This window comes from Saccopteryx leptura, chromosome 6, assembly GCF_036850995.1.
Source record: "Saccopteryx leptura isolate mSacLep1 chromosome 6, mSacLep1_pri_phased_curated, whole genome shotgun sequence".
NCBI classification, from domain to species: Eukaryota; Metazoa; Chordata; class Mammalia; order Chiroptera; family Emballonuridae; genus Saccopteryx; species Saccopteryx leptura.
In genome coordinates, this window is record NC_089508.1 from 162,875,067 (window position 1) to 162,891,777 (window position 16,711).

General features: G+C 48.1%; 3 protein-coding genes across 8 annotated transcripts; 1 reads left to right on the forward strand and 2 right to left on the reverse strand.

The window, feature by feature from the left end:
- Window positions 1–1,335: 1,335 nt before the first annotated feature.
- On the reverse strand, window positions 1,336–3,278 carry CD14 (CD14 molecule). Its single transcript, XM_066342944.1, has 2 exons — window positions 2,643–3,278; window positions 1,336–2,556 (listed from the first exon to the last, which is right to left on the reverse strand). The coding sequence occupies exons 1-2, from the start codon at window positions 2,643–2,645 to the stop codon at window positions 1,453–1,455; spliced, it is 1,107 nt and encodes a 368-aa protein (XP_066199041.1). The 5' UTR covers window positions 2,646–3,278; the 3' UTR covers window positions 1,336–1,452.
- Window positions 3,279–9,413: 6,135 nt separating this feature from the next.
- TMCO6 (transmembrane and coiled-coil domains 6) lies at window positions 9,414–14,695 on the forward strand. Of its 6 annotated transcripts, none has more exons than XM_066388139.1 (12): window positions 9,414–9,548; window positions 9,646–9,758; window positions 11,291–11,406; window positions 11,504–11,687; window positions 11,927–12,031; window positions 12,207–12,292; window positions 12,511–12,645; window positions 12,858–12,969; window positions 13,082–13,268; window positions 13,411–13,505; window positions 13,874–14,041; window positions 14,269–14,695. In XM_066388139.1, the coding sequence occupies exons 1-12, from the start codon at window positions 9,464–9,466 to the stop codon at window positions 14,380–14,382; spliced, it is 1,500 nt and encodes a 499-aa protein (XP_066244236.1). In that variant the 5' UTR covers window positions 9,414–9,463; the 3' UTR covers window positions 14,383–14,695. The 6 variants fall into 6 exon arrangements, 5 of the variants coding, with proteins under 5 accessions (XP_066244236.1, XP_066244237.1, XP_066244238.1 ...); XM_066388140.1 differs by having other exon boundaries at window positions 12,529–12,645; XM_066388141.1 differs by having other exon boundaries at window positions 9,414–9,544.
- A 99-nt stretch (window positions 14,696–14,794) lies between these two features.
- Window positions 14,795–16,675, reverse strand: NDUFA2 (NADH:ubiquinone oxidoreductase subunit A2). Its single transcript, XM_066388144.1, has 3 exons — window positions 16,522–16,675; window positions 16,296–16,402; window positions 14,795–14,993 (listed from the first exon to the last, which is right to left on the reverse strand). The coding sequence occupies exons 1-3, from the start codon at window positions 16,617–16,619 to the stop codon at window positions 14,902–14,904; spliced, it is 297 nt and encodes a 98-aa protein (XP_066244241.1). The 5' UTR covers window positions 16,620–16,675; the 3' UTR covers window positions 14,795–14,901.
- Window positions 16,676–16,711: the final 36 nt, after the last annotated feature.

The following is a 16,711-nucleotide window of genomic DNA, read 5'->3' on the forward strand; positions in this document are numbered from 1 at the left end:
AGAGGAGCTTTACACAGCAGGAGAAGAATCTTAAAATTATGCCTGACTGGTGGTAGCACAGTGGGTAAAGCATCCTCTTGGGATATTTTAAATCCTGAGGTTGCCAGCTTGAGCACTGGCTCATCCAGTTTTAGCGCTTGAGCCCAAACGTGCTGGCTTGAGCTCATGGTCAAGGCATGTATAAGAAGCAATCAATGAACAACTAAAGTGATGCAACTATGAGTAGATGCTTCTCATCTCTCTCTCTCTGTCTCTTTCTGTCTGTCTCTCTCCCTCAAAAAATAGAAAGAAAGAAAAAAAGAAAGAAAGAGAAAGGAAGAAAGAGAGAAGGAAAGAAAGAGAAAGAAAGGAATAAGAGAAAGAAAGAGAAGAAAGAAAGAAAAGAATCTTGGCCCTGGCCGGTTGGCTCAGTGATAGAGCATCGGCCTGGCATGTGGAAGTCCAAGTCGATTCCTGGTCAGGGCACACAAGAGAGGCAACCATTTGCTTCTCTACCCCTCTCCTCCTCCCTTCTCTTTCTCCATCGCCCACAGCCATGGCTCAAATGATTGAGCAAAGTTGGCCCCAGGGCACTGAAGATGGCTCTGTGGCCTTGCCTCAGGCGCTAAAAAAGCTTGGTTGCCCAGCAACAGAGCAGCAGCCCAGAGGCAGAGCATCGCCTGGAGGGGGGTGTATGGGAGAGTCTGTCTCTGCCTTTCTGCCTCTCACTTAAAAAAGAAAGAAAGAAAAGAAGAATCTTAAAATTATGAAACTCAGAGTTTATGTATGACAGCTGGCATAGCTGTCCCTCCTCTCTGAGAGAGAGAGAAAGAGAGAGAATGCACATAGTTCTGGGTTTTATTATTTTAAAATTTTATTTTTTTTGTTCCTTTATTGAGGGAGAGGGGTTATGTAATTTTTGAAAGGGACAAGCTGGCTCGTGGAAAATCCACTGGAGAGGAAACGTTCTCTATCTTCCTAGTTATGTTTACTATTCAAATACCCTTTAACACAGGTACCAGTAATCTGCTCAGAAAGACCGGATTGCACAGAAACTCCTTGTTTCTCCCACACAGCCCTAGACAATGAGGCGGATTTAACGTCGGGTGCACCAGGCGCGCGCTCTCGCCCCGACTTCTGAAGGGTTCCGCAAAATCCCAACTTTACACTTTTTTCTAATGACAAGAGGCCCAATATTATCTTCTGCGCACAGAGCCTCAACCGACCTTAATCTGCCTCTGCCTAGACAAGCAACATTTCTGGGGAGTTCGGATGAAGAAAGGTCTCAGTATAATGAATTCCCCATCCAGCATTGTGCCTAGCACATCAGCAAACATCCATTGAGTGAATGACAAGTACGGTTGTTTAAGATTTTAATAAAGATATGGCAGGGGAATGGTTGGTTAAGACGTTCTTTCGAGGCTGCTCCGGAACCCGGGCAATCTAAGTCAATCCATTCTTTCCCCCTGGGCCTTAGGTAAAGGCCCCGGCTCTTTGAAGCAGCGCCAAAGCTCCTGACATCCCCATGGTCAAGGTCGAATGCGCACAAGCTGGGACCACACCGGAGTTTTCTTGGTGCTTGACGGCTTCAGGATCCAAAAAAGGATTTCCATCCAGTATCAGGTTACCCACTTTGGGCAGTTCATCTGGCTGCGGCTTCCTGTTCAGCCTGTTGCAGCTGAGATCAAGCACGCTGAGTTCGGCCGGCAGTCCTTTAGGCACCTGCTCCAGGCCAGCGTACGACAGGCTGAGAGATCTCAGTACGCTGGGCCAGATGCACCCGGGAGCTCCAGGGCCGGTGGTGCGCAGCGAGTTGTGGCTGAGGTCTAAGCTGTGCGGTTTCACAGCCGCCGCCGCCAGCGCCGCGCATACGCCGCTGAGCGTTTCCATCCCCGTGTTGCGTAGCGCCAGCGCCCGCACTGCCGGGAACTTGTTCGGACAGAGAGCCTCTGTCAGTCCGCGCTGGCCCAGTCCAGGATTGTCAGACAGGTCGAGGGTGGCGAGGGTGGGGAAGGTACGGATGTCCGTGCAGGAATAGGCGGGCGACTGTGCTTGCGCAATGTTCAGTACTTTGAGGCCGGGCTTGAGCCACTGCTGCAGTTCGGCGAGCCAAGCACCCCCTGTTGCCCACGACACGTTACGGAGACTGAGGGTGGAAAGCGCAGGTCCAGTGGCTTCCAGAGGCGGCGGCGGCGCTGGGCCGGTTATTTCCAAGTCCTCGAGCGTTAGGTGGCTGAGGCGGGAGAACCCAAGCCCACGCAGGACGAGGACCAGAAGCGGAGCAGGAACCTGTGCAGCGCCCACAGTGAGTCGCCGCAAGCGCAGAGCCTTGATCATGTCAGAATACTGCTTCGGGTTGGTGTCCGCGAAGTTTAAAAACTGTTCCAAGCTGCGGCCGCCGCCATGGATCTCCACCTCGACGGCACTCATACACTGGAATGCGCTGGACCAGTCGGGCTCCGGATCCGTGAAGTTGCAGACGCAGCGGAAAATTTCGTCGTCCACCTCGCAGGGCTCTGGTGTAGTCGCAGAGACGTGAAGCAGTGGCAGCAGCAGCAGCAGGCAGGGCGCGCGCACCTGGGAAGAGGGCGGTCAGTGTGGCCCCCGCCGGTCCCTGGAATTCCCCAAGTAGCCCCCGTTCGGCCCCAAGACCGTACACTCACCATGGTCGTTAGGTTCTCAAAGCCCCTGCGTCCCTGGTGGAATCTAGGAATGGCTTCAGCTTCTTATATAGAGGCACTCCTCGGCTTCCAGGCTCCACACTCCCTTTGGCGGCCTCTGAGAGTTTATGTAAACCCAGTAATGCCACTTTGTTCCCTCCTCTCTGAACCCTGGTCACTCCCCGCCTCTTTTTACCACTTCATTCACTACCCTTCTGGGAAATTTTGCAATGCAGGATGTTTCTGGGACGTCTAGTGTGCTCTGCCCAAGGCAGTTTCCTGATGACCCAAGCGCCTAGGCTTGCCTGGTGGGTATGGAGAAGGGAAGGAAGATCCCCAGTGCCTCCTACCGGACTCTTGTCTCCCCCGCCTATATCCCAGCGACTTAACCTGGGTAGTTTCTTTGGTGGTTAAATCCAATTCCCTGAATTAAATCCCCATATTTAACCGATATTATGTGGAAGAGATTGCAAACTTCCTCTGTTGACTCCAAGGCCTGGAATTAAGTTCAAGAGAAGGAAGTTGAACTGAAGAACAACCCCCCCCCCCCTTTCTGACTTGTTCTTTGTTAACTTTGTTGATTAAAAAAGTAATATATTTCTTATACGGGGGTGGGGGGATGCATTCGGAGCGACACTAGAATCTATGTAAACACAATAAATTAAAATCAATAAAGAAGTAATATATTTCTTAAGTAGAGATGTTTAAGAGAAGCACAATGGCCAAATCACTCGTTCTCTTCCAGTTTTCATTTCCTCATCCTGAAATTGAGAAACTTTTTTTAAAGAGAGATACATCGATTTGTTTTTCCACTTATTTATGCATTCATAGTTTGACCAGGGATGGAACCTGCAACCTTGGTGTGTTGGATGATGCTCTAACCAACATAGTTTTCCCACTTGCACCTAGTTCTTCCCTGCTCTTCCCCAACACAATTCCTGTGTCCTAGGAAGGAAGGGCTAGATTATGTTGAATGAGGATTAATTAGTAACTCATTTGTTTTGATAAGGAAAAAAGCAAGTGTTCCAGAGGGTGGGGTAGGGTTCATGCTTTTTTATTTTTATTTTTTTAATTTTAGAGAGAGAAAAGAGGAGAGAAAGAGAGAGAGGGAGAGAGAGAAACATGAATATGTTTCTGTATGTGCCCTGACCAGGGATTGAACCAACAACCTCTGCCTATCTGGACCATGTTCTAACCAACTGAGCTATCTGGCCAACACAGGGTTTATGTGTTGACAAGAGAAAAACCATGAGATGTTCTAAATAAAATTACAGTGGCCAGAGAGTGAGAGAAAGAGACCAGAATAGTTAACCGGTTTAATAACTGTGAATCAACTAACAAAAGATTGCTCACATTCCTGAATGTATGTTGGGTATGTTGGAATTTTGAACGAACCTCCAGGTGACTATCTGACCACTAGACCATTGCATCCTGCATACGCATGAACACTCAGGACTGTTGTCTGTAACCAATGAAAAGTAGTAAATATTTTTTCTTTACAGACTGTGCACATAAAACTGTCTTCACATCACTTTTTCTTGCCCCCCCATCTATAACCAACGTATATTCTTTTAAACAACTTACATCTTTCCTTCCCAAAACATAATTTATAAAAGAGCCATTAACTCCAGGATAGTAGAATGTTGCCTTCTCCATTTAGCCATGCTGCTGGTGGACTTCATACCCCAGGACCTGGTCTTTTCTGGCTAGCATATAGCTCAAAAAACCCTTTATTTTACAAAAGTTTTCAGCCTTGGAAACTTTTTTTTGTTAACACTTTTACAATGGCCCTCACAGACCTGCACCTCTGGATTTCTGGGGAAAGAGCTACATAAAAAAATATTTGAATTCCTCTCTTTTCCAGAAGTAGCTTCACATCAGTTTCCAATCCACATGAGGCCTCATTCCTCCCCTGTGTGTCCTGTTGGAAATGCCCTGATACCCTGAGCTATGCCCTAAGGCCAAGTCAGGTCACTGGGACCTCCTGGAGGACCAAGATGTTAATATAGCTAGCTCAGTGTTAAATACACTGACCCTGCAGTCAGATAGCCAGGCATAGAATCCCAAATCTGAGGTTGTCAGATTTGGGCAAGTTTCTGGACCTCAGATTTCTGAGCTTCTGCTTTTAAAATGCACATAATAATATTACCTGTATATGAGTCAAGTCTTTGGCACAGAGCCATATCTACCAATAGTAACCCTGACTGTTATCTTCTTTGTCAGAGCCTCTGAATTCAGAAGTTTCAGGCCACCAAAGCCTGGCTCCTCAGCAAATCCTATCACCTTAGCACAAGCACTCTGGATAAGGGGTCCAAGATAAGAGAGGCAATAAGTTTCTACAAAAATGCCCAACTCATACCTTAATTCAGGGGTTGGGAAACTTTTTGGCTGAGAGAGCCATGAACGCCACATATTTTAAAATGTAATTCCATGAGAGCCATACAACAACCTGTGTACGTTACACATTATCCAATAAAAGTTTGGTGTTGTCCCAGAGGACAGCTGTGACTGGCTCCAGCCACCTGCAACCATGAACATGCGTGGTAGGAAATGAATGGATTGTAATACATGAGAATGTTTTATATTTTTAATGTTATTATTATTATTTTTTTATTAAAGATTTGTCTGTGAGCCAGATGCAGCCCCCAAAAGAACCATATCTGGCTCACGAGCCATAGGTTCCTGACCTTTGCCTTAATTCAAGAATATCTAGCCTGACCAGGCGGTGGTGCAGTGGATAGAGTGTCGGACTGGGATGTGGAGGACCCAGTGTCGAGAACCCTAAGGTCGTCAGCTTGAGTGCGGGCTCATCTGGCTTGAGCAAAAAAAAAAAAGAGCTCACCAGCTTGGATCCAAAGTCACTGGCTCGAGCAAGGGGTTACTCCGTCTGTTGAAGGCCCGTAGTCAAGGCACATATGAGAAAGCAATCAATGAACAACTAAGGTATCGCAACGAAAAACTGATGATTGATGCTTCTCATCTCTCTCTGTCCCTATCTATCCCTCTCTCTGACTCTCTATCTCTGTCCCTGAAAAAAAAAGAATATCTATCACCTGACCAGGCGGTGGTGCAGTGGATAGAGCATTGGATTGGGATGCCAAGGATCCAGGTTCAAGACCCCAAGGTTGCCAGCTTGAGCGCGGGCTCATTTGGTTTGAGCAAAAGCTCACCAGCTCGGACCCAAGGTTGCTGGCTCCAGCAAGGGGTTACTCGGTCTGCTGAAGGCCCGCAGTCAAGGCACATATGAGAAAGCAATCAATGAACAACTAAGATGTTGCAATGCGCAATGAAAAACTAATGATTGGGCCTGACCTGTGGTGGCGCAGTGGGATAAAGTGTTGACCTGGAACACTGAGGTTGCCGGTTCGAAACCTTGGGCTTGCCTGGTCAAGGCACATATGGGAGTTGATGCTTCCTGCTCCTCCCCCTTCTCTCTCTCTCTCTCTCTCCCTCTCACTCCTCTCTCTCTAAAAAAATCAATAAATAAATTATTAAAAACAAACAAACAAACAAACAAAACACTAATGATTGATGCTTCTCATCTCTTCGTTCCTGTCTGTCTCTCCCTGTCTATCCCTCTCTCTGACTCTCTGTCTCTGTGAAAAAAAAAAAAAAAAAGAATATATATCATTTGTCTACCAAGCACTAGGACTGGTGCAAACCTCTGGGATGCCAACATGAACATTGTTTAGTCTCTCAAGACTCCAGTAGATAGGGGAGGTGAGAACAAATCCAGAACTACAGTCCATAGTGAAGAAGACTCTTACAGAGGAGAAACCAAGAACTCGTGGTAGCTCTGGAGTAATGAACAGCTAGCTCTGTAGTAGAAGACATGGGCTGTTTCATATAGGGTTAACAGTGTTGCCAGGCAGGTAAGTATAAAACAGCAGTTTGGGCAGCTGTAACTGTCTGAATAGATACTCTGAACAGAACATAGTTTCTGCCTGGGGATTTACCTTACCCTCCCCACCAGGGGAGAAAAATGTGTATATAGAAGTCAGCCTGTCCATGGGGAAAGGGACAAGACCCAGGCCCTATCTCCAGACAGAGCGTGGTATACAGTAGGTGCTCAAAAAATGGCTCTCCAGGGGCGGGATGGATGCTGGGCCTGAAGAGAAGGTGTGGTAGACAGGATGATGGTCTACAGCTACTTATATGTTTTGTGGATAAGATCGAAGACTTCACTGATTGACTTCAAGAACTGGAATTAAATTCAAGGGAGGAAGTTGTTTTGAAGAACAATACCCTTTCTTTTTATTTATTTTTTTCTTATTTGAATAATAGTTTCTAAGAATTAGAGACCTTCAATGAAACTTTTTAAGTGCTACTAGGATTCTACTCTCTTAGAGCTGTGACATCATAGACAACATCAGTTACACTAGTGAAGAAATACATGGTCCTACTATATACACTCTCATAACAGAGGGAGTTGGTCTATTAGAACTGAGTAGAGGACATTAGAATTAAGTTTTTTTGGTTTTTTTTTTTTTAGAATTAAGATTAAAAAAAAAATCAAGTGAAAAGTAGGGAGGCAGAGAGATAGATTCCCACATGCAACTTGACCAGGATCCACAGAGCAACCCTGGCTGAGCTGATGTTCTGCCCATCTGGGGCCACTGCTCTGTTGATCAGCAACCGAGCTACTTTAGCACCTGAGGCAAGGCCATGGAGCCATCCTTAGTTCCTGGGGCCAACTTGTTCATTGGAGCTATGGCTGCTGGAAGGGAAGGGGGGAAAGGGGAGAAACAGTTGGTCACTTCTCCTGTGTGCTCTGATCGGGAATTGAACCCGGGACTTCCACATGCCAGGCTGATGCTTTACTGCTAAGACAGAATTAAGAGAATTAAGATCTTGAGGATGGTGTTAATTAAGGGAAGGGTGCTGGTTAGGGTGAAGATTGGATTGAGGGAGAGGGACACAGCTCTAGGCAGAGGAACAGTCTGTGCAAAAGCCTGGAGGAGGAAAAGAGCAGCGGTTGTTTAGGCAACAAAGAGAAGGTCCAGGAGAGATCAGTAAAGTGAGATGCCCTTCCAGCTGAAACTGGAGATGTAGGGATTAGACCATATAGGTCTTAGTTAGTCACAATTTGGATTTTGAGGGTATGACACACATTAAAAAAAAACTCAACAGTGTTTCCCCAGTACCTAGTAAATTAGCGGTACTCAAGATTTGGGGGATTGTTTTTTTCTAAAATTAATGCGACTCACTTTTATGTAGAACAATGACATAACTGATAGATACGTGGATTCCAACATTGCCCTTTTGCTGTTCTGCTTGGCTGCCTGACCTCACCCTTACTAGACTATCGCCCCTGAGGCAGAGGAATTCCAAGAAGATGGTCAACCTGCCCCAAGAAGGAGCATTCCAGAAAGCTGAAATCCTAAAACTGTAAAAGGGAACATACCAGAACTTTTGCCTCAGTATCCCTTCAGGCTCTCCCAAACACTATATAATTCGCCCCTAGTCTGTAACCGGTGCTCTTCTCCCCAGGAGAAGTGCCCAGCAGAGTTCCTTTTTTCCTGTCAATAAAGCCTTTTACTCTGGTCTTCTCGGACTCCCATGGATTCCAACAATAACTATGTCTCATTTTCCTCACTGTTATTGCGAACATTCAGTATGGCAAAACATGGTCACTCAGTAGAAGAGGTACTAGTTGGGGTGGGGTGGCCTGGGTGCAGATATTTCACCAATCGTGTTGTTGGTGAAGTGGTATCCCATATCTTCCTAGACCTCGGGCTAGTTTTTTTTTTTGTTTTTTTTTTTAATTTTATTTATTCATTTTTTAGAGAGGAGAGAGAGAGAGACAAAGAGGGAGAGAGAGGAGAGAGAGACAGAGAGAGAGAAGGGGGGAGGAGCTGGAAGCATCAACTCCCATATGTGCCTTGACCAGGCAAGCCCAGGGTTTTGAACCGGTGACCTCAGCATTTCCAGGTCGACGCTTTATCCACTGCGCCACCACAGGTCAGGCCTCGGGCTAGTTTTGAGTGTTCCTATAGGTTGTGTTAGGAATGGGGAGGTTGCAGAATGGAAGGCGAAGCTACTGGCTGTTAGATTCAGGGAGTGCTGATATGCTGGGGCTGCCAAGAGTGTAACTATTGAAGGAACAGGAGTGCTGATAGGGCCCCTGTGAGGCTGAGAACAAAGAAGGTCAGAGACCCTTATCAGAAGTTTATGTTTGAAATTCGCCACTAAGCTAAAACCAGCCCCTGTTGCGATGCTGCGTGCAACCTCCCTAGCCAATAGCTAAACTGCCACATCTGCTTCTGTATAATGCTTGCTCACTTAGGATATATAAGGACCTGGCTGTAAGCTCCAGGCATGGCTTCCGTTTGCAGCTCCTTGTGAGCATGGTGTCTCCGGACATCTTGGGAGTTCGCCCCTGCGCAGGTTAAACTGGCCAATAAAGTAACATCTAAACTCCTGAAAGTCTCCGACGTTTGTTCTCTTACCCGGTGGATGCAACACTGGCCTGGGGCAGCTGGGGTAAGGATTGAGCTATTCTCTTTCTTTCCTGAGTACGATACTACCGTTTTCTTTTCTATAATGGGGAAGTGAAACCAAGGATACTGCTATTTGGCTTGGCTCTCAGCCCAGGCCCCACCCCTTTGCTTTTGCCCCGCCCCACTCCTCCTTAGTCCCTCCCCTCCCCTCGCCCCGCCTCAGCCCCTGACCGCGCCCCCTCGCTACGCCCCGCCTTCACGTCGCGCCGAGCCCCGCCTGCTTCACCTCCCCTTCCGGTTTGCGCTGCGGTTGCGCAGTCCTCGTTATCTTGTATACCCGGGATTGTGTTTCCGGTTTTCCGTTCTGTGCAAATTTCCTCCACCATGTGGAGCCGACGGCAGGGCCGTCTCGGGCCGTTGGGATGCGGGGTGGAAGAGCTACGGCGCCGCCGGCGGGAGCGGGAGGCAGGTGCGGGCGGGCGAGGGAACATGGGAGGATGGGGGTTTGGCGGTGGGAGGCTCCTGGGTGCTCCTCCTTTGCCCCTAGCTGGCTCCTTTGCCCCCAGCACTGCGGAAGGCGCGGAGGGAGCAGCAGCTAGTCAGCAAAAGGCTGCTGAGAGACGACACCCCAGAGGAAGCAGAAGAGGGACTTGTGGCCGTGATCCTGGGGGAAGTCGAGGTGAGGGGACAGACTGGGTGCGTGGTGAGATGCTTACTGGCTGGCGCCAAATTTTTTCCTCGAGTCCTCGAGGTCCGTTCCCAAACCTGAACGCGGTCCCTTCAAAACCTCCAGTGAGGCAAGCCAGAAACGGGTTTTATCCTCCACCCCATCCCGATCCTCATCCCCAGATCAATACTTCAAGTTCTAGCCATTTAAAAAAATTTTCTTTTCACCGCCTAAAGAACTCTGGAGTCTTTACATGCCTCGCCATCGCCGCTTCCACCACCTTTCAGTGAATACTTACAGCAGCCTTCTAACGAGTCATCTGCCTCTATGCTTGCCGCCCTTAAGTTCATTCTCCTCCATACATCAGTCAGATTTGTCTTTTAAAAATGCATAGAGACGGGTGGTGGTGGTGGTAGGAATACATAGAGACCACACTCCTTCCTGTGACCTATAAAGTCCAGCATCTGCCTACCTCCAACCTTATCGGCTTACTCATCTTGGCCAAACTGTCCCCTTTTTAGTTCTTGGAACAATGCACCAGGCTCTTTCCTGTCTCAAGGCCTTTGCCTTTGCTGCATCTCAAATGGGCCCCTTTGGGTATTTTGTCTTGACAGCCTGTTTACAGAATATTAATTATCCTGTCTAATTTGTTTGCTTTTTTATTGTTTCTCCAACCTAGACCGTATCTCTGTCATTATTGAAACCTCAGATTGCAGGCGTCTGAGTATGCCAAACTCAGTATTTGGCATATAGTAGATGCTCAGTATTTATTGAATAAGTAAATGAAAGAATTGGTTTTAGTTTATTTATTCATTCAGCAAACATTGGGCATCCTCTGTGTTTTGTATTGTCTATGTTTACATGTATAGTTTACAAAGCACTTAAGCCTGAGTTAAACCATTTATTCATTATGTAATTTATGCTAAGAAACTGCTGGGTACTGAGGTACAGTACAAGAGGTAAAGAGAGGTTCTTTGAAGTGTTCATAGACCTTGAAGGAGACAGATGTGCTACCACCTGCCATGAAGGAAAGACGAGGTACAATAGAAACCCCTAAGCCTGCCACAGAAAGAGCTAACATTCCAGAGGCAGAGACAGGAGCAGAAATCTGAAGGGAGTGGATATGCCAGGCAAAAGAAATAGATTGTGCAAAATCTTGGCAGCATTAAAAGATCAAGTTATGCAAGGTGTTGTTAGCATATAGGTTGTATGAGAATGACTGGAGGGCTAGGTTATGCCAGGCTGAGATGTTTAAATATCGTTGAAATAACCCTGTAAGGCGAGATCAATGTTCCCATTTTTTTTTCAGGTGAGAAACTGAGGTTTAGGTCCCTTGTAGAGTAAGTTGCAGAGTTGATATTAAGCCCTGTCCTGATTTCCTCTTCTGTCCACTCTACTGCAGTGTTGGCACTTACTAGCCATATTAGTATGAATGACAAGTTATAGGGGTGGAGCAATACTGGAGAGGTCACAGGTGAAGTGGGCGGAGTTGGGTTCAAGATTTGCTTTCTGGCAACTCTTGCCATCTCTGCCCTGGGCTCCAGATCCAGCAGTTCCTGTGTTCAGCCCAGCGCGGGACAGAGGAAAAGGAGAGGGAGGGAGCTCTGATCAGCCTTCGTCGAGGCTTGCAGCACCCGGAGACGCAACAGAACTTCATTAGGTCGGTGTGAGTAGGTGGCTGGGGCTCTGAGGGATGGATAGGAGTGTGGTGGGAAGGGACCACAGGCTGAGCAGGGCTCTGGTACTCACTCATGTAGGCTGGAGGGCAGCATGCGGACCCTGGTCGGGCTCCTGACCAGCAACCAAGCCCTGCTGCAGCTTGAGGCAGCTCGGTGCCTTCATGAGCTCTCTCATTCCGAGCAGTCTGCGGTGACTGAGGCCTGCCTGCCAGCCACTTCCTACCTTCTCACCTACCTCTCCGGTCATAGCTCAGACTTTATAGTAAGCCCTGTCTCTTCCTACCTTGTTTTTGGCTTGAGTTTAGAAATTGTGCCTTTGGGTCCATTTTAAGTTGGCAGATAAAAGAAAGCCTTCCCCTGATGCCCACAGCCATCTATACACCCATTACCTCCCATCCTCTTGTGCGCAGTCTCAAGAACAGGGCTGCTCCATCCTTCCCATCCCCATCGCCGCTCTGGCCTGACATGGGCCGAGCCCAGTGCTTTTGTTGTCCCACTCAGGAACTCTGTCTGTATACACTGGGTAACCTGATTGTGGAGAGTGAAGCTGTGAGAAGGCAGCTCCTACCACAGGGCATTGTTCCAGCGTTGGCTGCCTGCATCCAGGTGAGTGCCACTTTCTGCCTTCTTCCCTGGGCATCCCTCCCTCACTTAATTTCTACATGCCCTGCCTCCTTTGGTAAGGCAGCTCCAGCCTCTGCCCTTTGCTAAGTGGTTGGAAGTCTCAGGAAATCTTTGGGCCTAGCTTCCAGAGTCAGATCCCTACCCTGTCTACTTCTAGTCCCCGCATTCGACTGTGCTGGAAGCCCTTGGCTATACCTTGTCCCAGCTCCTGCAGGCTAAGGAGGCTCCAGAGAAGATCATCCCGTAAGTAAAATTGCATCTCCAGAGGTGCAGTCAGGGATGACCCATTTGGCATTATACATTATAGCCCCTGAATACATGATCAAGTGGTTCCAAAGCTGTTGCACATTTAACTCCATGTGTCTGGTTGGGAAGGGCTTTGGGTTTGGACACTTTCCCACCTGCTGTTATGGTTTGGAAAGAGCGACAGGCATCTTGCCTTCTGTGGTTCCCACTCACAGCTCTACTTCTGCCGGCAGCTCTGTCCTGGGTTCCTCTCTCCCCCAGTACATGCTGGGACTATTGCAACCTGGCCCAAAACTGAACCCTGGGGTTGCTGTGGAGTTTGCCTGGTGCCTTCACTACATCATATGCAGGTAACACAGGCTGGTTGGGAAAGTGCCACAGACCTCCCCTGGGGTTCCCTCCATGATTCAGGTTTTTGAACCTTGGTTTCTAGAATTATAGTGAGTTTTCTTTCTTCCGTGGCCTTTTCTTCTTGAAACCCAGGAAACTCACAGACCTAGGCTCTTTGCCAGCTTAAAGGTGGAGTTGGCTGACTAGTAACTACTTGCTTCCTGTTGCCCAGCCAGGTCAACAATGCCTTGCTCATCACCCATGGGGCTCTGTCCACTCTGGGGCTGCTGCTTGTGGACTTGGCTAGGGCTGTACAGAGATCCGAGGATGCAGGACTGGAGCTGGTAGGTGAAGAGGACAGGTCAAGGTCTGCACAAACTTTCTTCGTACTCTTCCTCCTTCAGTGTGCAGGGAGCCCCTTCCTCCTTACACCTGACCCCCAACTTGTCTTTGCAGCTGGTGTGCCCTGTGCTTCGGTGTCTAAGCAACTTGCTAACAGAGGCAGCGGTGGAGGCTGTTGGAGGGCAAATGCAGCTCAGAGATGAGCGTGTTGTGGCATCCTTATTTATCCTTCTGCGGTTCTTCCTCCAGAAACAGCCCAGCCTACTTCATGAGGGCCTCTGGTTCCTTAATAATCTCACTGGTATGAGCCATAATCCACCTAGGCCTGGACTTTTAGATGCTGGGAAAACTTCCTTGTGGCTTGGACTGAGGTGGGTAAGATTGAGAGGGGGTGTTTTCAGTCCACAGTTGGAGGGACTTCACGCTGACATTTTCTCTTCTAGCAAACAGTCCTAGCTTCTGTACCTCCGTGCTCTCCCTGGATCTGATTGAGCCTCTCCTGCAGTTGTTGCCAGTATCTAATGTCGTGAGCATATTGGTAGGTATTGGAGTTATGTGAGTCCAAGGTCTAGTGGCTAAAGTGTAAACAGTAGTAGCTCAGAAGTGCCCTTAGCTGAGAAGCTGGCAGGTAGTGTGGTATGGTCTCTGGGCCAGACCTGTTTAGGTATGAGTTCCTAAATAGCTTTACTAGGCATAATTTTGGACGAATCAACTAACCATTTTAAGCTTCAGTTTCCTGATCTATAATTAAGAATAATCCTACCTGAGGGTAGTTGTGGGGATTACAGAATATGCTTTTAAAATTGCTTAGCACAGTACTTGAGGCATGTGGTTAGCACTATAATTTTTAGCTGTCACTGGCTTTCATCCTTTATGGGGACTGTGTACATACATATCTGTCTACAGGTGCTCACAGTTCTGTGCAACGTTGCGGAGAAGGGTCCTGCTTATTGCTGGCATCTGTGGCCAGGGCCCCTGCTCCCCTCCTTGCTGGACACGTTAGATTCCTCTGACACTGAAGTAGTAGGCCAGAGTTTGGAGCTGCTGCAACTGCTGTTCCTCTATCGGCCAGAGGTTGGTTTCTGGTTCTAGTCCTCAGTCCCCTTTGTTCCGAAGCCTCTAGTCTCATCATGGTCCCTTTCCTTCCTGGCTAGCCTATGTGGGCTCCAGGTCAGAACCTACATCCTCTTGATGGTAATGTACCCTCTCCTGAGAAGGGGTGGGCTAATCATAAGACTCTGAGAATAGAGTGTTAGGGCACAGGGACCCAGGTATAGAGTTTTTGTTTTCTCTGCCATTAGGCTGCCCAGGACTTCCTGCAGCAATCAGGACTGCTGGCCCTTGAAAGGCATGAAAAGGAGACACAGCTCCAGGACAGAGTGCATGCTCTCCAGCGAACAGCTCTTATGGGGTGACCTGGCTTCTCAGTGTCACTTACTGCACTCCTCAGCCCTGCCCCCCGCCAGTTTCCATGCCCATGGAGCCCCCCTTTAGGAGTTTAGGACCATAATGAGGCCTCATGTTCTCTGATCCCACACCTAAGCCTACATCAAGACCTTTGCACTCCAGCTCCCTTTCACTCAGCACTGTCCAGACATGACCAGAAGGAAGTGTGTGTGGTCTGCTTACTCTGGGGCCCCAGAATCTCTCCCTCTATTTTGTTTTGTTTAGAGTTAGCAGCTGGTAGCTTTTTTTTTTTTTTTTTTAAGCTGGTAGCTTTTGATGGGACAGAATAAAGTTTTATTTTTACAGTAAACTGCTTTGCCTCAGTGGTTGTACAGTAAAGGGTAGAGGGTGGAATGAAGTAAAGAACATTCTGAGACAGCATCTTACAGCACAAGCTTTATAAAGAACAGGAGAACACATTTTCCCACATTGTACTCAGTCCAGCAGACCCCAGGCTGTGGGGCTGTTCTTAATCCTTAGTGAAGGCTTCAGGCTTTGCCACTTAGCACATTTTCTATAGCTCTGGTTACCTGATCAGCACTGAAGTTGTTCAAAGAGACATTCTTCTCTTGGCCAAATGCTGGTGAGAAAGGGAGGTGACTAAGTATCCACTCTGCACTGTGGATAACAGCTTTGTCATCACCTTACAGTGTTGCTATGACAGAGTAGTAAAGAGATGACCAAGGTGGATTTTGTATGCCTAGAATTTACCCAGTGGGTCTCAAACACATATAGGAAGCCCAGCTCCAACTAGAATTTGGGCTGATTGTGGGTGGCCACAGTGTGTTTGTCAGGCACAGTAGGCATGTGAGTAGTGTACTGCATGGACCTACCCTTGGCTGGGTGCCCATTCTCTGACTCCCATAGTCCATCTAGAATAATACACTCTTGCTATTTGAGTCTATCTCCTCTTAGTCTACTGGGTATTGGAAGGAGAACCTTCTTCCTCCTTTGGTTCTCAGTGCATGACTTAACTACAGGCGTCCACTGTTAGAACCAATCTGCCTGAGGTGTGATGCCCCCTTTCTCCAGACATCAGTAGGACAAGGTGTTAAAAACCATAACTAAAATACCACTCTTCAGTATGTGTAAACGTTTATTGCATGCCTACTGTGTCATGCTACATGACAGTAATTTTCAGATTGTGGTAAACCAAAACGATATAAATAGGGGCTGGGGGCAATGTTACATAACTGGTCAGGGAACGCCTTTTTGAGGAAGTGTTATAAACTCAGAGCTGAAAACAATAACCTGTATAAGGCATCAGCTGCCGTGCATGTCTAGTGGAAGTGCACTCTAGGAAGGGGAATATATGTAAGGGCTCAACCCTGTTATAGCCAGCTATCTAACCTTAGGTATGTTACATAAAATGTTTGATTCAGTTTTCTAATCTCTACAATGAGAAAACAGAATCAAACCCCTCATATATTGAAGATTAATTAAGACTTAGGTAGGAAAGGACCCAGCAAAGAGCCTAGCATTAGTGCTAAACACAGAATCATTATTTTAGGTTTCCATTATTGAGATTCTAACACTACCTGGACCAGCACTACCCACACATAATTTGGAAGGACCCACACTGATGAGAACTAAACAGTACCTCTTCTCCCTTATCTGAAACCTGTTCTGAATTACGAAAATAACAGCTCCTAGTCTCTATGCAGGACTGGGCCTGCATCCACAGGGCTGTTAACCAGGATACGAAGCATCCCAAATACCCCTACCAACGTGAATTTCCTTGTTGGCAACAAAGTAAAAAGCAAGGTTGAAGTCTGAGTTCCAATCGCTCTATACGTTTTTGCTTGACCTTGGGCGGTCGTTTCTCTTCTCGAACCCTTGTTTCCCCGCCGAGGGCCCAGACCCTCAGGCGTCTCTCACTCACCATAGCGAGCCCAGAGCTTGGGCTGCACATCCGAGCATTCGCGAATTAGGATGGGCAGGTTGGGGTTTGCCTTCTTGAGCTCCACATAGCGTTTCTCAATGAAGTCCCTGCGGGCCCCAAGAAAACGCGGAGCGTAATGAGTGGGCGAGGGCCTCCAAACACTCGAAGGTCGAGGTCGTGACCTCGGCGCCACGAAGCCCGCCCGCCTTACCACTCTGCGTCTCACCTGACGCCCCGGCTTCCAGGCGAACGCTGGCATAAGTGGATGCGAATCTCTCGTAGACCCAGTTTGGCCCCGACCCCACGAGCCGCGGCCGCCGCCATCGCCTCTAGAACCCAACCTCTCAGACAGGCCTCCAGGCGGACCAATCGCGGCCCTCCAGTTCCCGCGATCGGTTGGCTGATGCAAGGGGGCG